The sequence below is a fragment of the Ictalurus furcatus genome, chromosome 7 (assembly GCF_023375685.1).
Source record: "Ictalurus furcatus strain D&B chromosome 7, Billie_1.0, whole genome shotgun sequence".
Taxonomy (NCBI): domain Eukaryota; kingdom Metazoa; phylum Chordata; class Actinopteri; order Siluriformes; family Ictaluridae; genus Ictalurus; species Ictalurus furcatus.
In genome coordinates, this window is record NC_071261.1 from 29,126,275 (window position 1) to 29,152,678 (window position 26,404).

General features: G+C 39.4%; 1 protein-coding gene across 2 annotated transcripts; it reads right to left on the reverse strand.

Moving 5' to 3' along the window:
• Positions 1-1,470: 1,470 nt before the first annotated feature.
• LOC128610394 (aquaporin-4-like) lies at positions 1,471-13,859 on the reverse strand. 2 transcript variants are annotated; one of them, XM_053629682.1, is made up of 5 exons: positions 13,198-13,859; positions 11,010-11,424; positions 10,334-10,498; positions 9,255-9,335; positions 1,471-5,178 (listed from the first exon to the last, which is right to left on the reverse strand). In XM_053629682.1, exons 1-5 carry the CDS (start codon positions 13,263-13,265, stop codon positions 4,906-4,908), a joined length of 1,002 nt encoding a protein of 333 aa, XP_053485657.1. In that variant the 5' UTR covers positions 13,266-13,859; the 3' UTR covers positions 1,471-4,905. The 2 variants fall into 2 exon arrangements, with proteins under 2 accessions (XP_053485657.1, XP_053485658.1); XM_053629683.1 differs by having other exon boundaries at positions 13,202-13,235.
• Positions 13,860-26,404: the final 12,545 nt, after the last annotated feature.

A 26,404-nucleotide genomic window follows, 5' to 3' on the forward strand; every position in this document is an offset into this window, starting at 1 on the left:
GCTGCTCATCATAGGCAATGTTTCCAATTCCATCAACACAACATTTTAAGATCCAGAATAACCCAGCCACGGTGTAGCCAAGTCATCTACCCTGTGTCAAACACGGTATGACAGAATAATGCAACATTCCCATATTCCTGTAGTGTCGGTAACTTTTTTTGTAGCCAGAGACACCTTGACCTGTAAAACGAATTCCTTGAAACCCCTCAGCACTGACTTATTTCAGGAACATTATTTAGTAATAGTAATATTAGTAGTAGTAATAATATTTTGTCTATTTATTGAAGCCATAGCTCTGTTTATTCCTGAACTGTCCCTTGACAAAGCACCTTAGGTCCAATTTGACATAGGCCTAAACTTGTTCAAATTCAGCCAAACAGGCTAATAAGTATAAGAACTAAATAGTAATAATGGTGGATTGTGAACCACCGCTCTAATGCACTGTATATATTTACTTAATTGACTCATCTCTGCTATCTTCATCCATCCATCCATCCATCCATATTCTGTACCACTTATCTTACACAGGGTTGCAGGAAGCCTGGAGCCTATCCCAGAGGACTCGGGGCACAAGGGGTGGGATCACCGTAGATGGTGTACCAACCACACCCATTCAAACACTACAGACAATTTAGATAGTCCAATCAGCCTACAATGCATGTCTTTGGACTGGTGGAGGAAATCGGAGTAGCCGGAGGAAACCCCCGAGGCACGGGGAAAACATGCAAACTCCGTGGACACAGGGCAGATGCAGGAATCGAACCCCCAGCCCTGGAGGTGTGAGGCAAACATGCGAATCTCTAACCTAACGTAGAATCGTTCACTTACCTACAGAGTGTAATCGACAGCAGTGCTGGCGGTGGAATAGATATAGAAGTCGGAATAAGGAACGCAAGAACAGCATTCAACATGATGGAACCCATCTTGGAGGAGGGAAAGATATCTTTAAAATCCAAATGATGTCTTTTTAACTTCAGTGTCAACTCTATGCAGCTACGACCTGGAAGACAACAAAGGGCCTCTCGAGCAAACTCCAAATTTACATCAAAAAGATACTAAAAATGGGCAAAAAAAAATCTCCAATGTGGAGATCAAACCTGTGGAGATAGCTCGGTCGTAATCTAAGGAAGAAAGTTAGCCGCATCACCAGTTAAGCAGTGAGCTGGATCCCACAAATACTACCGTTTTTTAAACTGTATTTACTGCCTGATAGTATGTGTCCTTGTAATTTGATGTGCCTTGTACTTCTCTGACAAACCAAAATCCAAAGCAGATTGATGGACCACAAGGAGACTTACAACATATCTCACTGCCAATATCCCAATGCTGCAATGCAACTAAAAATAACAACACGTCTATTTTTGGGACGTTCACCAGCACACAATGTGACATCCACTCACAGTCGAGAGAGCTGTTTGAATTCTCTTGTTTTTCTTTCTTAAACCGAGCATTATTTCAGCTTTATTACTGATAGTGATTCAATCTGATCTGGACTTCCGAAATTTTGCACATGAAAATACCAATTCCATTAAACTCCCAACTCACTTCTTTATCTCATTTCTTCCATCTCATTTCTCATTTTCTCAATGCTCAGAGGGGGTGAAGATCAGAGGACATTGAGACAATGTTAATTCCTTTTGCCAGATCCACCCCCCCCCCAAAAAAAAAACATTTTCTTGGGGTTTGCCACTGTTCTGTAAAGAAACGACATCTTCTCTTGATATAATCATAAGACATTTTAATTCAGTTTGAGACAAATTTAAGCCAAAATTATACAATGATGATAATAAACCTCTGATTATCATAGAAATGCAGTTCGATAGCTTATAGAGCTGTGAGACGGAAGTGTGTAATAGTCTGTGCAACATTATATTCCACAGAAGCAGGTTTTAACACTGTATACTAACCGCTTATCTGTATTTGGTCCTGCAGTCCATAAACCTTAAACATAATGAAATCTACCATGGCTATGATGGCTGATCTTAAATCATTTCTCAACAACAAAGCATTTAAAGGAGTAATGTAGATGCAAAAAAAAAAAAGAAAAAAGAAAAAAGAAAAACATTTCCAGGGGACTTTGGTACTCATAACATTCATATTGCAGTCATACGACAAAGAAATTATGGAATTAATACATGAATAAATGTGTCTATGAGTTATGACAAAAGAGAAATTATATATTGTCCCATTTTGTTCATCCACTCTGTCTACATTTCCTGTATTGAAGGTGTTTTTATGTAGCGTGTCCTCCAGTAATATTGGCACCCTTGGCAAATATGAGCAAAGAAGGCTGTGAGAATTTGTCTTTATTGTTTAAGCTTTTGATCTTTTGTTTTAAAAAAAATCACAAAAATACTCTGCTCTCATGGACATCAAACAATTGCAAACACAACACAGGTTTATCACAAAATATATATTTTTTTAAAAATAGATGTGCAACAATTATTGGCATCCTTTTAGTCAATACTTTGTGCTACGTCCCTTTGCCAAGATAACAGCTCTGAGTCTTCTCCTATAATGCCTGATGAGGTTGGAGAATACATGGCAAGGGGTCTAAAGTTCCAGAAGAGTCTGGCAAACTGAAGACGCTCGAGTTTGTTTTTGGATGAGAGTAGAGGCTTTATTCTTGAAACCCTTCCAAACAACTTGTGGTGATGTAGGTGACTTCAGATTGTAGTTTTGGAGACTTTCTGACCCCAAGACGCAACTAACTTCTGCGATTCTCCAGCTGTGATCCTTGGAGATTTTTTATTCACTCGAACCGTCCTCTTCACTGTGTGTTGAGACGATATAGACACACGTCCAATTCCAGGTTGATTCATAACATTTCCAGTGGACTGGAACTTCTTAATTATTGCCCTGATGGTGGAAATGTGCATCTTCAATGCTTGCGCTATTTTCTTATAGCCACGCCCCATTTTGTGAAGCTCAACAACCTTTTGCCGCACATCACAGCTATATTCCTTGGTCTTCCCCATTGTTATGAATGACTAAGGGAATTTGGCTTGTGTGTTACCTCATATTTATACCCCTGTGAAACAGGAAGTCATGGTTGAACAATTTCCTGTTCCTAGTCACCCAGCTGTACTAAAAAAATATAAAATATCAATGGGAATATCCTCCAAATATATTTTTTTTTCATATGAATTCGTAGGGGTGCAAATAATTGTTGCACACCTATATTCAACAAAGATATTTTTTGATAAACCTGTGCTTTGCTTGCAATTGTTTGATATTCAACAGAGCAGAGTATTTTTGTGAATTTAAAGATCAAAAAGTTAAACAATAAAGACAATTTTTCACAGCCATCTTTGCTCATATTTACCAACGGTGCCAATATTAGTAGAGGGCACTGTATCTGAAATATATTCTAATCTATATACTTTCAAATAATCACATAATTTGTTGTTTAAATTTAAGTTAATATTACATTGAGAACAAAAATTGAAAGCTAATGCTGCTCCAGGGCAACGTGAGACAAATCCAGAGTGATAAAAGAATCAACATACAGTATTAGCTGCCAAGTCATTCAGTGCTAATAATTCATTCAATACTTATTAGAAATCAGTCAATCTTGCGAGTTCCCATACTGCGCATTCTATTGGTTATTTATGACAGATTATGGAGGTTAGCATTCATCATTTTAGCCAACAATTCCAGCTAGCTTCCACTGCTAGCTTTCACTGACACAAGTGTTGAGAGCTTGGGTCAGTGAAAGTGGGGCATGGTACATTGACTATATAGATTTTTGCAACCGGTTGTTTGAGAAGCAAAAACAAAAAAGAAAAATATATATTTTGAGGTGACTGCTTGGCAAAATACAGTCTAGATCTAAAATTCGATGCTAACAGCAATAAACTGAGGCTTTTCAACATGATGATCCTACTGAGCTGCCGTAGTCCCTGACTCCATACGTTATCATTATTATTATTTCAGTTAATGCAGTGTGCTGTAATTTTCTTAATAAGCACAGAACCAGCTTTCTATACACGTTGTGAATTTAATCCAATTAGGTCGGGGTGAGAGCTGGATTAGTGGGATTTTTAAAGTATGAAGATGATTGGATGAAGAGTGTGGGGAATATTATCAGTCAGACATGGCTGTGATGGTGGACAAGCAAGCATAACGTTCATTAACACGAACATACAGCGTTCATTCGTTCAACCCTGACTGCCTGGTCAGGATTGAGGTGGTTTAAATTAGGCTGCTAGTTTGTTTTTATTTTGGGAAACAGAATGAATCAAATTTGTTAGAATATATTGCAGGCAGATAAATAAAAATAATAACTGTGTGAGAGGGATTTTAAAAAAAAAGGTCTTGAGATGAGACCAGTCATGAGTGATGTAGCTGAGGGTGAGGAACTGTTAGAATTCACAGGACATGCTGACAGTCCTGGCATTTTTAAGTTTTATTGAGGGTTTTGAGGAGCAGATTGGTAAGGTTCAATAAAATAAAATAAAAAAATAAATAAATAAAAACTGTCCTATTTAGGCAACGCCCACTTTGGGTTTAAATCGGAATACAGACACAAATATTTGAAGAATTAAACAGACACAAATTGTGGCATTGTGTTACGCCCCTAGAAGAAACTTGCAGAGTTCTTGTGTTGAACTGAACACAAGTAGGACACATGTCAGCTCAAATACACTTTGCTGGATGTGCTGGAAGGACGTGTTCTCCTGGGGACAAGCCAAAAGCCAAAAATGCTGTGTTAATAATGAAGATAAATTTAGCATATACAATATATTTAGATAAAGTGGTTCCAGCGAGCTTTTAGTGATCATCAACCAGCATGATTTCATTCATTGTTAGCCACATTAGCATTGGATAAAGTTCAGAATCCCTTGGCATACTGATGATGGAGACATGTTACACATTGGTCTCCTTCACCAGCATGACTGCTAGTCATACAGAGGACAACCCGTCACCCGGGACATCCAGTAAAGCCTCCTTTTTCTCCCCTTTCTCCATATCTGAAGAAGAACCGGGGCTGATCGTAATATCATCTGGCTCTCCAGCATGCTGGCTGTTGGAACACTCCACCTCTTTGTATTTTCCGGATGAATCTTTGATGAACATCTCTTTGCAGCATTTCTTCAGTTCAGTGTCTGGACAGTACAGGTACTCGTACATTGCAGCTGCCAGAATGCCACCTAGAATGGGCCCGACCCAATACACCTACAAGAAAGGTAGAACAAGCATTACATTTGCTAGCTTTGTAAAGTACACAGGGTTAAATCTAGCACCTCAATGGGTTCTTCAGTTTGTCCAAAAATAGAACTTGTTTACCCAACCAAAAGCAGGATCCACCCAAAGAACCCATGAGAAACAGTTTACCTAAGAGTGTACAATACTGAACTAGAACCATTAACCATCCAAAGAACCTTACCAACACATAAACCATTGGGTCTTCAGCTTATCCATCTGGAGGAACCTTAAAAGGTTCTTTGTCTGATGCCCCCTTTAGGAAGCTAAAAACCCATACCTCACCTAAAGAACCACTGAGGAGCCTTTTTATTATAAAGGTCTATGAAAATGTATCTCCAAAATTTAAATCCCCCCAAAAAGCTTAAATCTACGTAGAGCTCTATAGAATAATTCAGTTTGTCCTTCTGGCAGAACACTCTAAGGTTCTTTGTGAAACTCTACAGCATAAGCTCTTTAGCAAGTTAAGAACTTTTAACAATACAAAAGAATCCTTAAGAAACATATTTTCTAAAACTAATTTAAATGTTTATCCATATTTTAACAAGCTGTGGTACAGTAGGTGATTCCCTGTACTACTGTCACATGGCTCCACCCCTCATCCTGAAACAATCAATGCTCTTAGAAAAGAAATGGTTAAATCTAGAACACTAAAGGGTTCTTTGTCATGAGTCTCAAGGGGAACCCCTAAAGCATATATGTGAACCCTACAGCAGTGGGGATTTAAAGATGGTTCCAAGTAGAAATCCTTTATGAAACAAAGAACCCTTAACTATCCAGAAGACTTTTGGAGCTCTTGTTTCTAAGACAGCATGTTCATATTTCCACTATACACATAAAAGTTTGGTACCATTGTTTACTCGTCTTTGTTTTGGCTTCTGTTCTAGTCTTGTCTCCTCCCCTGTCCTGTCATTGGTTTGTTGTCTGATTGTTTTCACCTGTTCTGTGTTTAACTCTAATTAGTGCATCTAATACCCTGCTGTGTCAATGATTATTTTTACATGGACAGCAATAATCTAATTATTGACCTTATTCTGAATAAGACGTATATTATTCTGATTAAGGTGTTTACATGAGTCACTTTTAGAATATTTCATTTATGTTCCTGTTTTACGTGTTATAGAACATAGATCGATTAACGGCACGCGCCACGCCGTCTGACGTTCCCTCCAGAATTTCACGTATCGACATACAGTTGGTCTTTGTTATGGGACCGTATACAGTTTTGGGTGTTTCATGTTTAATTTTACGAAAGCTTCAATTGCGGTTAATTATTTGTCGTGCTGTACGTGCAAATAGACGACTGCTTGAAGCCGTGGGCTGCGTCCCAAACCGTGTACTTACATACTATGTAGTAGCTGATATACGGTTTGGGACGCAGCCGTGCTCTCGTTTGCCGTCAAACGGTTGAGCGCTGCCGTGTGTGTACGTGTCCTGTCGCAAAATGCGGTGAGAACTCCCACACGACGTTAATAGTGTGATTAAGGCGTGTACATGTCTGTAACGCACGTCGATAATGCGACTAATTTAGGAATTACTCTACATGTCTTAATTTGATTTGTGTTTACTTCAAGTATGACTTTAATCGGATTAAGGTAATTAAAAGTTGCTGTTTACATGCTAGGGTCTTAATCAGAGTATCGTCTTAATAGGGTTAATATCGGATTATTGTTGTCCATGTAAACGTACTGAATGTCTCATTGAGAAGTCTTATCATGCTTATTCTGGGTTGCATAGCACTTCATGGATTTGACCCTAGTTCCCATTCCTCAATTTTTTTTTCTGAGCACATTCTGCACACAGTGTTTGATACAGTCTTATGTAACAGGCTGGGCCCAAGTCATGTTGCTGAGTCATTGGGAACATATGGGTAATGTGACACCATTCTTAATTATAGCAGCACACATACTGTAGTAATCTATTTCTTACACTCAGGTTGCCTCTGACCACAGCAACAGATCACTACATTATTAGGATGGGTAGTATTGTCCAGGTATGTATAGCTAACTTTGTAGTTATTGGCCAAATAGAATGAAACAAGCAGTGCTTGGATTAGCACCTGATTAGCCAGGGAGGCTAGCAATGGATAATCCACAGCCCCACTGTCAGGGTGAAAATGGGGAAGGTTGTCCTATGATTGGGATCAAAGGGATCCAATGGCTTGTGGGAAAATAATAAAAAAAAAAAGCCTGCTTGTTAAAAGAAAATGTAGGTCTTATCCAAGTCATTGGAAGTTACTCCTTAATCAATGATCTGAGTGTTTAAAATAAACTATAAACTCAGTCTTTTCCTAGGCATTTCAAACTATTCTTACATCAACAAATTAGTATGTTGTTTGGTGTGTCAGTGTTGTCATAACTGGCTGTGCAGAATGAGATGACAGAAAGTTAGATTGCTACTAACATGAATTAACAATAGCCACCATAGATTCTGGGAGTTGGGGCTTCATGTCCATGGGCATGGATGGGAAATGGGATCAAAGAACAACAAATACTTTACAACCACTAGAGCCCAATATGTACAGACAAGTAACAAATTAAGGGGGTTGGGGGGGTAGCTCTTCTATGCTGTGGGAGGCATTCATTAATTTTTTTTCTGTAATGGTTAGGGTCCACTTGTCTTGTTAAAGGGAAGTGTTACTGGCAATCAATACAACGTTCTTTTGACTGATCACCTTTATCTTATGATAAAGTCCTGATGGTAGTGGTCTCTTCCTTGATGATCCCACCTCCATCCAGAGGCTCAGTGAATGTTTTGATTGTAAATCATTGCAAATCATATGCAGTCACCAGATCTCAACCCACATGAACACCTATGGAGACCTTGGAACAACAGTGCTCCACAGCCATCATCAGAACACCATCAAAGTAAAGAAGGGTGTTCATTGCTCCAGAACTGTTCCAGAGACTATATTTGTAGAGTATATAACAAGGTGCACTGAAGCTGCTCTAGTGGTATCTGGTGCCCTGATATCTTAAGACACTTTATATTGTTTTCTTCCTTTAACCAGTCATCAGTATGTACCAATAAGGGGCAGAGAAATGTAGAATACCCGGTTCGCGGTTCACTTTCCCAGTGGTCTTGTGAGAAGTTTTTTGAAATTCTGCTTGGCTAGTTCTGACTCTGCTTTATGTAAAAACCCAAACATTAAGCTCTTGGACTGAGGTCATGGCCTATGGCTATGGTCCCAGAGCTGCAAGGGTGTGCTACTATGTCCCAGTGCTAATTATCTCATATGATATTTACCACACCCTTGATGAGTTGAACCAGCTGTGCTGGTGTAATGGAAAAAAACAACAACAAAAAAAACTACCTGTAATTTTAAGCTATCGATGGATTGCCACTGGTATCATATCAGCCCTCCAGTATAGGTTAAAAAAAGAAAGATGTCCCCATGATCAATAAATTCCAAACAAGATTTAATGCTTAGTTACTCCATTCATGGTATAGACAACTGAACAGTATTTGGCACGTATCCTTCCCCAGTTATGTGGTGAAACTGTACAGAACTAGACTGATGGCTGAGCTTGGGTTCAAACAAAATGAGCTGTAATGCTGCCATTCTCCAAGTATTGAACTGATCACCCCAAGCTCAGCCATCAGCCACCCCAAGCTCAGCCATATTGGTTTCAGGAGTATTGGCAAGAATCTGTCAACATTTCATTTGTCATTTCAAGTAACCTGGTATCAGTAGCGACATTTTGATTGGCTTATCAACCTTATATAAAGGTAGCCATGCTCTGGAGCACCGAGAGATCAAATTAATTGTTCCTGGCAGGAGGACGTGGATATGTGACCTTACTGGATTACACTTAGTGGTACCTTCTCTGCATTCCCATATGGCATAATAATGCTCCTGGCTAAATTCTGAGGTAGTACATGGGTTCAACTTTAGCATGCTATAACAAGTGGCAAAATTGTGGTTGTAAAATTACTACAAATGTATAGTTAATGAATGATTTCAGAATATATGCAATGCTGTATCTCAGAGTACCAAGTAGTGATCAAGCAAGATGGCTGCTGTTTTGTTTTTGTTTTTTTTTTCTTACCCAGTGGCTTTCCCAGCTTAACATGATGACTGCAGGTCCAAAAGAGCGAGCAGGGTTCATGCTGGCTCCGGTGTAAGGGATCTGCAACAGGACACAACTTGAGATATGGGTGTGGCTTCATGGTACAAGTCATTAGCATTCCAGACATGCAAGACCCTGGTATTTCTGTTCATTGTTTACATTCTAATGGGAAATTATAGAAACAAGATCTCCTTTCCAATCCGTACTCTTATCGAGGAGCGCTGATACAGTGCTGTACAGAATAAAAAAAGCCTAATTATAAAATTATAAAATGTATTTTATTGTTTTTCTTGCATTGTAGACATATTCATGACACCTCGTTTCAGTGTTTCCATACTCAAGCTGCAGCTTTGCTGGTATAAACTCCCTGATGAGCTTGTGGAATGAAATAAACTCATTTACAGAATCAAATGAGCTGGCTAACTGTATTTCCCGGTAGACAATGCTGCTTAACACCTTTCTCTTAAGTGTCTAAATTGGCAAACTCAGTCTAAATCTTAATTTGTTCGAACATTTCAAAGGAAAAGCCAAGAAACACCAAGGGGAAGAACAAACAAAGTGATGTGTTTGATAGTGCTGTATCTGGGCAGGGCTCTGAGGAAACTCCATAGAGAATTGACTTTTGGGAGTCAGTTGCTATGGTCGCACCAACTGTTCAGGTAACACCGAGAGACGTCAGAGGTCTCCGAATGAGAATTGTTTTTAAAGATTTTGGAGCAGTTTAATACTGTAACAGATCTACTTTTAGTTAATCTACTAAATCTACTTAATTTATAATAGCAGACAACCCTTTGCCTTTGGATCTGTCCGCAAAGGCAACATAACAAACAAAGTATCTTGTATCCAGATACTGTAATAAAGATATGTTATGTGTTGTGTGATGAAGGCTTAGATCCAAGATGTGCAGAAGGACTGATCTCAAAATTTCTTAGAATTTTTAAAAAGGAAGCTGCTGGGGTTTTTGTCCCCACTGCTTTACCAAACCTTACAGCACTCAATACTGGTTGATGAGATGGATCAGCACCGAAAATTCCCACTGGAGTCGTATGTTGACTAACCGCAAAAAGATGGCCGATGACTACGGCAATACCGATGGCGAGGCTGGCTGAACCTTTGAGGTCATTTCGTTTGTTGTCGCAGGTGGCGAACACGGTGAAGACAAGTTCAAACGTGATCAGGAGCTCCACAACCAGGGCGTGACCCACTGAGATACTTGATTTCACCTGATCAAAGACAGAGAACAGGTTTGCAGGTACATAGTACGTAATCCAGTTCAGATCAGCTGATTGACCAAATCCATACATTCACTATGAGTCTTAAACCAGTGTTTCTCAAATCAAAATCATGATGTGTACATCACCCTACGTTCACACTATCAAGTAACAAGTCGCCCATGCTTGTAGTTTGTCTCTTGTAGGAACTAACATGGAGAACTGAAGAAACTTCGGACCTCACATGTCATAGGATTGGTCTGAGGATTCAATCGAGCCAGTTATTTGGATTTGTCACTTTATCGGCTATTACTGAATTGGCATAGAATTCTCAGTTCGAATTATGTTTGATCAGTGGTTGCCTGTTGCTTGCTAGTGTGATCGCAGGGTAAGAATTGTCTTGTATTTCCAGATCTGGGTCATAGAATCATTTAAGGCATACAGACAGTGGCTAATATAAAAAAGTTCAGTCTAAATAATACTAAACCACGTTGAAAAAGTCTGAGCATAAAGCACATCTTACTGTTGTAACACCTAAACTGCCTTGAACAGCACTTGGTGTAACCAGGAAGAGAATTCCTGCCCCGGTGATGGCGCCCAAACACTGTGCAAGTACGTAAAACAAGGCCTTGGCGAGACTGAGCTTTCTCGTGACTAGCATGGCAGCAGTGACCGCCGGGTTTATGTGGCCTCCACTGATATGAGCGAAACACTGCACCATGGTAGCGATGCTCAACCCGAAACAGAGCGAGATGAGCACCAGGTCAGCAGGTGGCGGATTCTCTTTGTCCGGTGCCCAGTTGATGGTTGAGCCAAGACTAATAAGTACAAAGATTAACGTGGCTAAGAATTCACCAGAGACCGCACGCCAGAATGCCTTCGTCCAAACGCCTTTAAAAGCTGCCATGATGCTCTCACATCTGCACAATTGTAGGCACCTGGAGGGGAAAAAAAAAAAAACAAGCCACCATTCAGTTCATACACCAATGTTCAGCCATTCAGCACTGCTACTACCTGGTGAGATTGGGTTTCTCATCCTGAGGCTTGATTCTAATCAAACCGTTTCAGCTCATTAATCATGCGTTGTTAAAAGTGAACTCAAACTGAAATAGTTTTGCTGTGTTCTAATTGCTTTGTCCCTACTTGGGTTGTCCTGGTGTCTATCTTCCTTTCGCTCATATAAACAATACAGATTTTCAATACTGCACTGCTATATTTTACATTGCGCCCTTGATCTCTAAAACTTTTAAGATAGCTTGTGTTTTCATTTAATACACGGACCTAGCTAAGGGGTGGCCAGTGATACCCTAGCATGAAGCATGGGCACCCTAGTAAAACATTATTATTATTATTATTATTATTACTATTATTGGTGTTGTTGTTGTTGTCGATCCAGTTACCAATGTCATACTATGTGAAACTGAGTGATTTGGTAAATCTCACCATGATTGGCTGAAGAATAAAGTAACGCCCACTACACCTCTGGGAAATTTGAAATATGAACGCTCTTTTCATCAATTGTCCAATGAGGAATGTCCACAATTGTAATGTCATGCAAGCACAAGTGAGTTTAGCTAGCTACCACAGAAGCAAACTATTCCCTGTTCTTACTGAACACAACAAACAAACAGATGAGAATACATTGTTCAGATTATTATTATTATTATTATTATTATTATTATTATTATTATTTAACGTTGTCGATATCCACTATTTGGCAGCATAGCATTGGATTTCTTCAGTGTGTTATTTGCTACAGATAGATAAAGATACTGAATCAAGGGTCAGTGTTACAGTATATGATAAGATGTAGCCTAATATTGTTAGCTATGATATTTTGTGCCGTTTATGTCCAGTAGAAATTCTACCCAGGCCCTACACAGATTTTCTATGGATGCAGATGAGTATTTTGCTTCTGCCTAGATCACCAGTGCCACCCCTGTAAACAACCATAAAAGATTATAATGGTACACATGAACTATTAACGACTAATCACAATTATTTTACCTTTAGTAAGCATAAAGCCCAAACCCTTAAAATCTTGTTCTTACATATCTTAACATAGTTTAATTCTCAATCTTTACACAACCACACTACATCTCCTGACACAATCACACGTTTGTGATAAAGTATATAATCTCTTCAGCCTAAGAAAATATTGTCCTTTATGGCATTGTACATGATAACACACGTCTCCCCGTACCTGAATACATATATAAGTCTTATCTCTAAAAGAAAAACACAAATGTTAGCATTGTAGTTTCAGCTCCTTCTTTCTGACTTCACAGAGCTTCAGTCCAGTGGACAAATTATTATCATTTTTAATTCTTCCTGCATTTTCCATAGTCTAATTGTTTGTAATTAAAGCATGTAAGAAGCTTGGAGAACCTGATCATTTTAACTACCATAGTCATAAACATGTGCTTGTTGTTATTATTATTATTATTATTATTATTATTATTATTATTATTATTATTATTATTATTTAGCTTTTCAATTAGGTAAATTAAATTTTAAATAATAATAATAATGATAATTAGGTAGATTATGTCATAATAAACATGCTAAGAGTTGCTGTTAAGTGACCAGCTCAACAGTAGGCAGATTTTTTAATGCAAAGCTCATTTAAATGCTGCATTCGGCTATTCAGTAGCGTGATAATAATAATAATAATAATAATAATAATAATAATAATAATAATAAACACTCACGTACGAACAGCGGGTGTGTGTGCTGAAGGATGCACGAGCGCAGGAGAGGAAGCGTCACACTCACACATTGTGCAGCGCGCGCCCTGCAGGGTGATTTATCCCGGTGCCACAGAGGGTATCAGCCCCGCGAGACTGAAATGAAGGACGCGAGCTGGAGGCGGGGTTTAAATAAACCACGCCCACTAGGTCACTTCAGTAAAGACTGAAAATTCTTGAAAACTATGCAGCGATAACCCCCCCCCCCATTTCTTGTAAATAAAATTCTGTTGTCTAATCTAGTTTTAGAAAACTCACTAACCACTAACATTAAAGATGTAAGAGATTTGTTTTTCTTATTTTTGATATTTTTTTTTATTTTTACTGTGTAGTCAAAAGCTCGTTTATTATATGTATAACCCTGTACCACCTCTGAATAATAATAATAATAATAATAATAATAATAATAATCATAATAATAATAATAATAACACTGTTTGAAGTGTGTTTTTATTTCATCGTATACTGTGGGATAATTAAAAATGTTTAAATATAATAAATGTGTGTATTGAATGGAATTGATTCAATAGGTATGACATAAACATACACCTATAAACAAATAAATTAAAAACTTACATACACTTTGGGTCAAGGTTCTTTTTTTTTGGCAAAGTGTACGTATTTGTTTATTTATTTGCTTGTTATTTAAGATAAACATACAAACAAATACATAAATAGTAGTTATAATAGTGGGTGGGGGTGCGGAGGGGGGGGGGGGTTGACACTCAGTCTTTTGCCTGACAAAGACACTCACAAAACATATTTGACAGTTGGGGCCTAATTCTAAAATCACCAGAAACCAAGTGTACAAGAGCTTTGTCTCGTTGCCATCACAAAATAAAAATGTTTAAACCTTAAGTAACGTAGTCACGGAGGGTGTGTACATTTTTCACACTACATTATAGACTGTGGAACAGAAATGTACTCAATGTGCCTCTACCCATTTATTTCACATTGGAGTACAACCATTTTTCTTTTTTACCATTACGGACGAAACACCCGTCTCTTTTAAAGCATCATCTTTACATGTTTTTTCTACCTCCTAAAGAACCCTCGGACTTAAGAGACGATCCTCGGAGTTGTTGACGCCCTGCTCTGGGTTAAACAACAACGTCTTTACAATATCTTCATGAAGAAAATGTCAAACTAACATCGTGTTTTTTTTTCTTGGAGCAGAAGTCAGGTCCTCTCTCATTTCAACAGGTCATCTTATTAGGATTAGGGGTATTAGGATTTCTCAGAGCAGACCGTGTAACAGATAGTTGCAGAGTTTCAACGTCTTAACCATTATTTAAGCACTGAGATGCACGACCCTCGCCTTAATTCGTTAACATAAACACATTTGTAAGCATTCTGGTCAGCAAAAACACCAGAAATCACACGTCTCTGTCTCACACAGACAGACAACTGCCAGGAAAGATCACACATACAGTGTATCAGAGGTCATAAGTGTACACGACTTGACTGTCAGCCAGCGGGACATGGGATGTCAAAGCATAGACAAAACGCTTATGTATTTAGCGACAGTTCTGTGTAAGTATCCTCGTTAGCGAACCATTTTCCGAAAACTTGTTTACAGTTGAAACAAAACGCACGATTCATTTAAACATCACTTTTAAACGTTTTACCTCCTAAAGGGTTATGTTTAGAAGGTGTGTAAAAACATTTTTTTTTTTTTAATTTCTTTGGCCATATCGACGGTTTATCTGCTTCAGGGGTTTTATTTCAGTAAATGTTTATTCAAAGTCACGCCGTTCTCCCAAAAATGTAATCAACAGCTGTTTTCATTTATTTCACAATCAAACATTCTGCTCATATATATATATATATATATATATATATATATATATATATATATATATATATATATTATGATATACATTCAACCATCATGCTTTTTCTTACAGTGTAGTTACACAAAACGAAATCCCCCACATAGTAACACACACGTATACTCAATATTAACCATTTGATACAGACGTATTTCACCTAAACCATCCTTAAGCATCAAAATAAAACAATAACACAGAACAAACATTCTCTTATACCACAAAAAGATATACTGGGAGAAACACGTTTCACAACAGTCTCACTAACATAAACACATTTGTTGCGGGAGATCCCCCAAAATACACAAAACACACACCCCCAGGAAAGGGAGGACACAACCCAGACATACAGGTACCAGAATGACCCACTGATACAGTCGAGAGGGTTACCCCTCCACCCCCGGTCATAAATTAGGTTACCTACAGAACTGTCGGTCAGGGGAACACAAAGGGTCATAAATAAGAACACTACTTTGATTGACAGTTTGACAGAAAGTGTATGATATAACTGCTATACATACATAGTGAATTTTTTTTTTTTTACTTGTTTCTAGATTTTGGCCTAATCTTAAAAAAATGTTCAAAAATATGTTATTTTATGCATTTCTTTTGTATTTTCTTGAGCTTACATGAATATATAAAAAAAAAATGAACACGTGCACACACACACACACACACACACATTCATAACTTTAAAGAAAGGTGTACTGGATAAGTAACAGTGTACACAGTTATCTTGCACTAATTTACTCCTATATCAGCTAACCTAATATAAATAATTTTCACTACTGGTTTTTGGCCAGTGCTTCTCAATTCTGGTTCTCTGCTGTGGATATTCAACTGTTTTCCCCCCTGGTTGAAATAATCAACACTTTCTCCCTGAGTCAGCGTGGGCATGTTGGAGCAGAAAATACAGTCCGGTGTGCAGAGCAGAGGGAATCGAGCACCACTGGTACGGCCTGCACCCGTCTCACTGCTGCTCCAACATTGTTTAATGTCAGTTCTGTCAAGGACGGCCGGTTTGGCTTTGGGTTTGTGTGACTTTCATCTGATAACATAAACGTTTGTTAGGTTTAGCTCAAGCAGAGAATTTCTTATTGTTCCTCTGTAACCTTCCATAGTTACTGCAGAAATAAAGAAAAGATTGAAGGAAGGAAGGAAGGGAAAGGAAGAAATGAAAGATAGGAAGAAAGGCTATGAAGGAAGACAAAAAGAAAGGAAATAAGGAAGTGAGGAAAAATAGAAAGAAAGGAAGGAATGAAGGAAGAAAAGGGTGGAAAGGAAAGGAAGGAAAGGAAAGGAAGGAATACACGAACAACAGAATATTTTAAAAGACATGGAGTCTATCGTCCAACACTGAGACACGTCCATCCTGCCTCAGTGTTGAATGTAACGCACGTGTCAGGAAACTGGATTAACTTAATCAAATATTATTCCGCACTTGCCTTATCTCACACAGTTCCACTGACATTACCGTGTGTTTGTTTGGGGTTTGTTGATTTGGGATTTATCAGGAGCGGCTGGTGTAAGTGTGCTAGCTAATGGGCTGTACTCTTCCGGCTGGAGGAGAAGAAGAAGAAGAATATTTGTCACATGTACATTTCAGCACAGTGAAATTATTTTCTTCACATACCCCATAATATGAGGAAGTTGGGGTCAGAGCACAGGGTCAGCTATGATACAGCGCCCCCTGGAGCATAGCACATTAAGGCCCTTGCTCAAGGGCCCAACAGTGGCAGCTTGGCAGTGCTGGGGCTTGAACCCCCGACCTTCTGATCAGTAACCTAAAGCCTTAACCTTGAGCCACCATTGCCTTGTAACGTCCGGTAATGCCCTGCGCTGTTATTTCATATAATGAAGACTCAACGACTCAACATGAATTTGCTTGGTTGCATTTTCCTAACATCACAGGGCTTTGAGTAAATCTTCATGAATTAAAAATGAGCAATGTGTTTGCTTTGTACCAGACACTGGGGAATTAGGAAATGCCATTTCAAAGCTGGTTCTTTGCTCAGAGGAACCTTAATATGCTTATGCATTATGTGAGTGCTTTTAAAAAGATATACATAACATTTATCATGTGCATAAAAAAGATAGACGCAACAGAGAAATCCGGCAGGTGAAATGTTATTAAAGGAATTCTGAAGTTAAGCGGTTAGCATATTTTGCGGTCAGTTTCTTTAAGTATTATTGATTATACTATGATATTTAAATATATATTCTGCTCAATTAATGAGGATTTTTTTTTAAAAAAAAGGGTTCTTAAAGTGTTCTTTGTGCAATGTGCAGTAGTGGGAGGCAGGATGCAAGTTTGCAAATGTAAGATGCTTTTTTATTAAGGGTAGGCTTTACACACAATCATCAGCTGAGGGTTAGGACCAAAAAAAAACACCATACTTGAAAAACAAGGTTCTAAGACTTCACATGGATGAACAGAAACAACTGTAACTAATCAGAGACACGGAACAGGTGAACACATTAGAGTAGTCACTGAACAGTATGGACACTTAAAAAAAAAAAAAAAAAAAATTATTATCCCATTTGGGAAACTTTTAAAGGTTTTTTGTATAACCTTTATAACCAAAGGCTATAGGAAGAACACTTTTAGAAAAGGTTCTACATAATTCCCATTTAGAATGCACTCTACTGAGAACCTTATTGATGCACAATAGGCTTTACAAAGGCTACACTCTAGAAGGGTTCAATCTACTAGTGTTTTTTTTTTTTTGCCTTTTTAGAACAACTGAGTGTTTTCTTATCCGAGAGATCTCCAAGTGGAACCATTTTAGGAAGCTAAGGACTCATAATGATCCATTACAGAACCATCGAAAAGATTACGGGACAATTATTAAGCCTTAAAGTCCTACTTTTAGGCCTAAAAGGCTAAGTTTTTAAGGTTGTTACTCAACCAGTGCAGTAGTCAACAACAAAAAAATACTTTACTATTTTAAAGAACATTAAATGCAAGAGCACTGTTCTTACAAAACCGGAGGTGAGACAGAAGCAGGTGCAGATCAACGTCTTTATTTGTAAACAGGACAAGCAGACAAAACACAGGAAACGCAGTCTACACTGGACAAGATCAACGAGGTTAAACATAGAACTAAAGTCGAGGCATGGAACGAGAGCAGGACACGAAAAACAAGACCGCTTAGCGTGCGTAACGTATTCACCATTACATTCAGTGGTTCAAATAATACTGCGCGAAGTACAACGTAACACGAGGGCTTTAAATAGCAAACACAAAACTAAAACACAGACAGCTGGGGCAAATCACGACACACCCTCAAACATCAACCAATGCTTAAACAGAAGGAGAACCAAAACCAAAACAAAGGCACGTGTCCATATGCAACAGTTCTGTCTCGTGCACGCGCGCTCTCTACAGCCGCGCCGCAGTGCCATCTGCCAGCGGGAGCGTAACAACTGTAAAACCGGATGATAATTTAACTCAAAAAATCTGAGGAAACGAATTACCTCTAAATTTTTAAGTTGATAAATCAATTTCTTTAAGCCAAATACACTTAAATATAACAAAAATAAAGTTTAAATGACAAAGTTTGAATTAAATTTCAACACACTACTCTCGGGCCTCCCGGCCAGCTTCATCAAACCCATTCAAATGATTCAGAATGCAGCAGCACGCCTCGTCCCAAGAGCCCAAGAGAACCTATGAGAAAACCACTGGCTTCCTGTAGCCGCCCGCATCAAATTCAAGGCCTTGATGCTCACCTACAAGACCTTATCTGGAACAGCACCCTCCTACCTCAACTCTCTCCTGAAGGCTTACGTTCCCTCACGCGATCTGCGATCGGTTAACGACCGACGCTTAGTAGTGCCTACTCAGCGTGGCTCAAGATCCCTTTCCAGAACCTTCACACTAACCATCCCTCAGTGGTGGAATGAACTTCCAACCTCAATCCGGACCACAGAATCTCTCACCATCTTCCAAAAACCAGCTAAAGACCCACCACTTCCGTGAACACCTAACCAACCCCTAAAAAACAAACAAAAAAACAAGCCTTACTCTGGCTCTTACACCTCACACTTTTCTTCTTCTAGAACTCAATTATAAATCTTGTATGGTAGCACTACGTGTATTATTCTCCGCTCGATATATCGCTTTGCTTGTATTTCCTCATTGGATAAAAGCGTCTGCTAAAGGAATAAATGTAAACGTACTTCACATACAGTAGATGGCGCATCATATATACTAAGTTTGACATCTTGTTTACAACCATAACAGAAATCTTCTTATGTCTGTAAATAACATATTATAACGCATTATAATGGTCCATATAATGTACCATTATATAACCAAGACATGCCGCTGTATGTTTGCCAAACGATATCTTGACGTAAGACGTACGTAAGTAAGGGAATAATACGCTTAGTGGCATGCTGTTATTGGAAAATAATCACCTTTGAGAGTGATAACAGTAACCCTTCACATTAGGCCGCATCACACCACCCTGCCATCGATTAATTCCCCGTAACATCATACCGCTACGTTTTTATTCATTACTTAGCTTGTCTATCTCCTTCATTGATTTATTATATGATGTTGCATCATTCAAAGCATACTCAAACACAAAAGCGCAAACTTTTCCTATAGTTACAGACATTCTTCCCGAAGGCAGAAGCAAAGGATCGTTGGTAGAATCACCAGACACTGTAAAGAGCCTAGTCGGTCATGCTTGATTGGAGCAGAGCACTCCTCCTCATTAGGACCTGCACGCTCAGCTCCCCAGCGTCCTGCAGAGAGCTGAAGTCGGACTCGCCGCATTAGCCGTCGACCTGACATCAGGCCAAAAGCACTACGTGCTTGCCAAAGGCAGCACATGAAAGCGAGATGTGAGCTTGAGTTTTATTGAAGAAAATGAAGGAGATGGGACTGTCGTCTCACTGAAACACACCGAAGCAGCCCTGTTTTCCAGGAACTAGCCATCAGAATGAAATAACAGGCTGAGGCTTGTCAGATTTGATTATTGTGGCGATGTGGAGGTCCTTCTCTCTCTTTCTCTCTCTCTCTCTCAAACACACACACACACACACACACATATACACACATATATGATTCTCAACAAAACAAGAGTTAGGAGATGGAAACAGTATGAGAAGGCGCATTCCACAGTTAACCTCATTAGTTTCAGGCTCAGAGGAGCTTCACAATCCACACGTCTCCCTGACGAGTCTTTTAAAGCCACAATTAGGGGGTGAACTACAACAAGTGGCTCCTCCACCAGCGGCTTTTCTGAAACGTTAAAGAAAAGGTGCTCAGATACAGTGAAACTCACGAGCTTCTGAGGACCGAAGTAGAGAAAAATAAATGGTTTATTATTAATTTGTCTTCAAAGTTCAACTCAATTGTATTTGTAAAGCGCTTTTAACGATGGACATTGCCTCAAAGCAGCTTTACAGAAACATGTGAAAGTGGTAGAAACGTGTATACTATATACTGTATTCATCCATTCATTCATTCAGAAGTGCATATAAGTGAGACAACACACATTCGCACACATTCGTAGGGGAAATTTAGATTCGCCCATCCACCTACATGTACTGTATGTATTAATAAAGTGGGAGGAGCCTGGAGAACCCATACGGTTCCGTCTGCAACCATGGAGCTGTAATACACTGAAATATATTGTTCTCTTTCCTTCATTTCAGATTTTCCCCTTTATTTCAGGCTAGTTGTCCTTCTTGAGAAGGTCAGCTGTCAGTCTAGCTGAATGGGCGGGATCAGCTAATCTTATTGGTTTATGGTTTATTGTTATGAGAAACGTCGTCATTTGATTAACTCTGACAGATGCACATCATGTGCCTGAGCTTCCTGTTTCTTAAATTCCAGAAAAGGAATAAGAAAAAAAATAACAGAATATAAAAATACAGTAAGGGGTGGAAGATTTTGTTTTAAAGACTTCATTTTCTTCTTTGATCCTCTGTAGTCAGTGATGTTACAAGATTAAATAAATAAATAAATAAATAAAAACCTCTAAAGATGATTGTTTGGACATTGTCACATTACGCCGGTCTCTGAATAAATGAGGTCATTTAAAAAAAAAAAATGTTCATTTGAACCTGATCTTATGAGAAATGTATATGAGTTTGAACATCATGGGACAATGTGGTTGAATTCTGCTTGATTTTTGTGATGAATGTTACTGGACACGCCCCTAAGCCCTTATCTCTTCTTTCCAAAAAATAATCTCTTCTGTGTCTCTTACTCTCTATGTTGCTTAGTCCCTGTTCTTTCTCTCTTTCTCTATATTCCTCAGTCTCTCTCGCTCTTTCTCTTTCTCTATCTCTCTCTTTGTCCATAAGTCCCTTTTATCTCTTTGTCCCTTGGTGTCTTCTATCCCTCTGTCCCTCTATCTTGTTCTCTCTGTCTCTTTCTTTCTCTCCCTCATTCAATTATCCCTCTCTTTCTATTAATGTTTGTCTCTATCTCTTTATCGCTTCGTCCGTTTTCTCTCTCTCATTCTCTGTACATTCCTCAGTTTCACTACTTTCTCTCTCTCTCTCTCTCTCTCTCTCTCTCTCTCTCTCTTCCTATTAGTCCGTAATTTCCCTTTTCTCTCTTTTTCTTTCTCTCTATGTCCCTTGGTGTCATCTATCTCTCTGTCCCTCAGCCTTTTTCTCTCTGTCTCTTTCTTTCTCTCCCTTATTCTCTTTTCTCTTTCTTTCTATTAATGTCTTTTCTCTTTATCGCTTCGTCCGTTTTCTCTCTCTCATTCTCTGTAGATTCCTCAGTTTCTCTACTTTCTCTCTCTCTCTCTCTCTCTCTCTCTCTCGCTCTCTCTTCCCATGGCTCTCTGAAATGGCGTCACTCTCCTCTCTCCTCATGGGGGCTCCAAATCCAAACCCAACTCAGTGTCAGTAATTTAGTCCATTATTAATGACTCTGTAAAAGATATGTGTGTGTGTGTGTGTGTGTGTGTGTGTGTGTGTGTGTGGCTCCAGGAAAAAATAACTTTGATTATATTTCATCACTTTCTGTAAACAGTAAATGGCAATGCCAATAAGAACTGATGTCCCCCCACCTCCCCGCTCCCCTTCATTCCAGCTGTCTTGCCTCCTCAGAAGGCCACCGGATGTCACTGTGAAACTGAGAGCTCCACATAAATATGATTGGTGGTGTTTATTAAGATATAGATGTCTGACAAACACGCATCTTTGAAAGCATTTTCTCGGAAGAGCAGACAATATATCGCTGGCAGGAAATCAAGGCCAGTGTCCTCTTAAATTCCAGATAGATCTCCGCTAATAAGCTCTTTCAGGAATGTTCTGAAGCTCTTCGAATCAGATTTATGAAAAAGCCCTTCCTCACACGTCACTTTTATTCAAAGCATTACTAATTGAACCACCACCACCACCACCAGCAACAACAACAAAAAGCCACAGAAACACAAAGCCTCATCCCAGTTTGAATCTCTGACATTCAGAAGCATTTGAAGCTCATGTCCGATTCTCTGTCTTTGTCCTTTTCTTTTTTTCTTCTTTTAAATACTGAGATTGAGGATCTGAGGGATGTTTGTACCCACGTGTACTCATCCGCACACGTTTTTTTTTTTTTTTTTTGAAGCTTCTCATCTTTTCACGCACACCCGACGCAGATGCATTCCACGTATGATTAAGTGCTCATTCCACAGACTGATTCGCTGTGCTCAGGTTGTTAATTAACTCACAAACTGGACTTGACCTTGTCTGCAAGCATAAAAAGCTGCACTCGATTGCCACAGCAATGAACCGTCCCGCAATTATAGATGAAAGTCCCTTTGTGCAGGGACGCTCCATTCCATTTTCTAGTCCCTCGATGAGAAAATGGCCTCCGTACCTGCAATTGCAATCCCTACTCTCTGGATCAATTTAACGTGTGGTGAAAAAAAGAGGTTTCATGTTTGCGAAGAATGGAAATGAAGAACGGAACAGTGGCACAGCACGGACTTGTTACACGGTTTGGCTTCGTGAGCTTGGCCACAATTCTGCACCTAAAAGGGTTTGTTTTTGTTGGTTTTTTGTTTTTTTTTTTGGTGAAGATGTGACTGAGCAATCTAAATGTCTGTATCTACTAAATTGCTGTTTATTTACTCGATCTAAAATGCACTGCAGTAGGTTAGTGTCCAAAGAGTTTTTGAGTATTTGAAAGAAAGTGAAGGCCAAGAAAAGAAAATACACCATCCATGTTGACATCAATGGCAAAATTTTAAAGAAATAACAAAAATAAAATAAATAATTTGAAAGATTCTGTGTACAATTTCCATTCAATTAAGGAGAAAAAAAAAATCACTTAAGCTTAAAATTTGTTCATGTTTGTGCTTATGGAAGCGAGTTTTCCATGAAGGATTACCACATTTAAAATAAAATGCACGCGCGTGACAGAACAATCTAAACAACCAACGAGTCTATTCCTCTCAAGTCTAGACATTTGACCTTGCTGTGACCTTGACCTTGTTTAGATTGATGGTGGTGTAGTGGCGCAGTGGGCATCACTGGCGGCTTCACAGCTCCAGGCTCCTCGTTCGATCTCCTTAGCTCAGCTTACTGTCGGTGTAGGGTTTCACATCAACTCCCTGTGTCCATGTGGGTTTCCTGTGGGTTTTCATAAGAACATGCCAATAGGTGGATTGGTAAGATAAATCGCCCTGAGGTGTGAATGAGTATATGAACGTGTGTAACTGGCGTCCTATCTAGTGCGTATTCCTACCTAACACTCAGTGGACTGGTTCCAGATCCACTGCAATAGCGCTTAAGATGTTGGACTTCTGATGAGAAGATCGTGAGTTCAAATCCCAGCTAAGCTGCCGCTGTTGGACCCTTGAGCGAGGCCGTTAATGCGTAACTGGAGCAGTGGTGGTTTGATGGTTAAGGCTCTGAGTAACTGATCAGAAGGTCGGGGGTTCAAGCCCCAGCACTGCCAAGCTGCCACTGTTGGGCCTTTGAGAAGGCCCTTAACCCGCTCTGCTCCAGGGGGCGCTGACTCAGCACTCTGACCCCAACTTCCTGACATGTTGGAACATGCAAAGAAAAAAGAATTTCACTGTGCTGTAATGTATACGTGACCATTAAAGACTCATTATCGTTAACTGCTCACTTGTATTTGCATTTCACTCTGGATAAGGGCATTTGCTAAATGTGAAAAAAAGATTAAATATGAATTCTAGCTCCAGCCCCAACCCTACCATTACCTTTCATTGCTTTTATGGAAGCCAGAGGTTACACTTTCTCAGTTTGGGCTTTTATAGTCTTGTACAACCAGTCTGACTATTTGTGTCCATTTGTGTTTAATGATTTAGTAGAAGCTTTCATCCAGAAAAAAACAACAAAAAAAACCCCCCAAAAAGCCAAAGTCATTTGAGCTGGGAAGACAAGCATTAATTGTTAAGCGTGGCAGCTTCACGGTGCCAGGATTTGAACTCACAACCTCCTCATAACCACCATTCAATAATTCAATTTATTGAATCAGGCCTAGAACATTTCCTCCAGTACACTGAGAACGTGACTGTGGATATTATTAACAGATGCAAACTGCTGCAAATGCTAGACTAGTTTTGAAAAGAAAAATGACTTGCATAGTAATCTTCTAAATAACATTACCTTCAGCAGTGTTGTCCATGTTGCTTCATTTTCTCTTTGGTTAACAGTCTCCTACATTACCTCCCCACAATGCTGTTCGACTACCTGCTGATACTGCTTTCCATTGGATTTACTGCAACTCTTACTTCATCTCGACCCAACGACAGCGATGCGGCAGCGCTTTAATCCGGCTCTCTTCATCTGACCACGCTGTTCAAACCAATCAGCTTCCTAACTCGTCTCCAGCATTCATGCTAACACTCTCGTCATCTCATAGAGCGCTAACCCGTCTCTGCCGTATCTCTAGCCGCATTGCATTCTGGGACTTTAAATCCAATACGTGCTCTCTCTCCATCACTTCTACGCTGGATTTCTCATTAGTATGACATCCTTGGAAAATGGCGAGTGAGAAAAGAAAGAAAATCTTTTGTTTTCGGGGCGTTAACAGCGAACCCTATCCGTTATCTCTTGTGTTTGAGATTGTTGAAGATTGAGATTGTTGAAGATTGTTGTTTTTTGGGTCATATTAAAGGTAATCTCAGTGTGCTACACGACTACTAAGTTCTCACAGGAATGATGAAAATACAACACCAACCAACACATTAGCAGCAGAAATGCTAAACACATCACAAATATTTCAATATAAACCGTGTTCCAGAGTGGAGTTGTTTTTTTTATTTTATTTTATTTTTATATCCCTTTAATACTTGCTGCAATAGGAATTCATATTCTGTACATTTTCTTGGGTCTCATGAGCGCACTCTGAGTTAGAATTGTAATCGCAGGGACTTGGTTTCTCAAACTCCAGAATGAGGTTTTGATTCACGGAAGATATTCAAGTCATGTTCCACTTGTTATATATCCCAATTGTAGCAAAATGGGAATATTTACAACTCTGTTGCATCACACCATCATCCTTGTGAAACGGCGCATTAAGTGGAAACGCAGCAATAAAGGAAGCGATGATATTGAAGTGTATTCAGCCATTTTAGCCCTTTTCACACCAGTTTGCTGAGGCTTGTTTGAAGTGTCAAAACCGAAGCCCGATCTGTTCTGACATGCTATAAAACAATCTGCTGTAAATGTGACGATTGGGGATCGTTTTTATGTAGATAGCAGCCCTTCAGCTTCATCCTACAAGAGCTTGTGATTTATGAGCCTGCTTTAGAACCGTGTTCTCTTCATGCCATGCAAATCTTATCAAACATCTCATTGTGGCAAGTCCCTTCGCTATCAGTTCATTGTACCATCATTTCAATTATTTCCGGGCTGCTGCAGGACCTGTCGAGCCATCCATCAATCACAGCCGGCCTTTCAGAAACTGGAGGTCACAAGACATAGCCACCAAGATCATTTGTAAACGTAGGGGAGGGCAGTCTGAGCTCGGCAACCTGTCAAAGTGCCCTTTGAAAGTTTCCCTCGGGTGCCGACGATGTGAAAAAAACCCCACACTTCACTGCTGAGGTTCCAGTGAGGGGAAGGAGCAGGAATGAGATGTCATATTTGCTGGAAATTCAAAAGCGTCCCAAGCAGCCGCAAAGGGATCGGCTTTAAATTTTAAATGTGTCCACCACGGCACAGCGGGGCTGCAGACAGAGAACCGAGATGGAAATACAATTTCTTTTGAGGCCTTGGGAAATCTGATCAAATACTTGTGATGATCAAACGATCAAATATTTTTCTTCTCCCAGTGCTGGTAGAGTGCGTGGCTCACAGTGAACCGGCTCTGGTTTTATTTCCGCGAAAATTGAAAGATCTAAAACAGC

What these genes read in the sequence shown, in the direction of transcription:
- LOC128610394 (XM_053629682.1), bottom strand. Translation starts at nt 13,265, where the DNA reads ATGTGTGAGTGTGACGCTTCCTCTCCTGCGCTCGTGCATCCTTCAGCA. An exon ending in GCAGTTTAGGTGTTACAACA is followed by an intron (nt 10,499 to 11,009) that starts GTAAGATGTGCT and finishes GTCTTTGATCAG; the next exon opens with GTGAAATCAAGTATCTCAGT. An exon ending in TCATCGGCCATCTTTTTGCG is followed by an intron (nt 9,336 to 10,333) that starts GTTAGTCAACAT and finishes GTCCTGTTGCAG; the next exon opens with ATCCCTTACACCGGAGCCAG.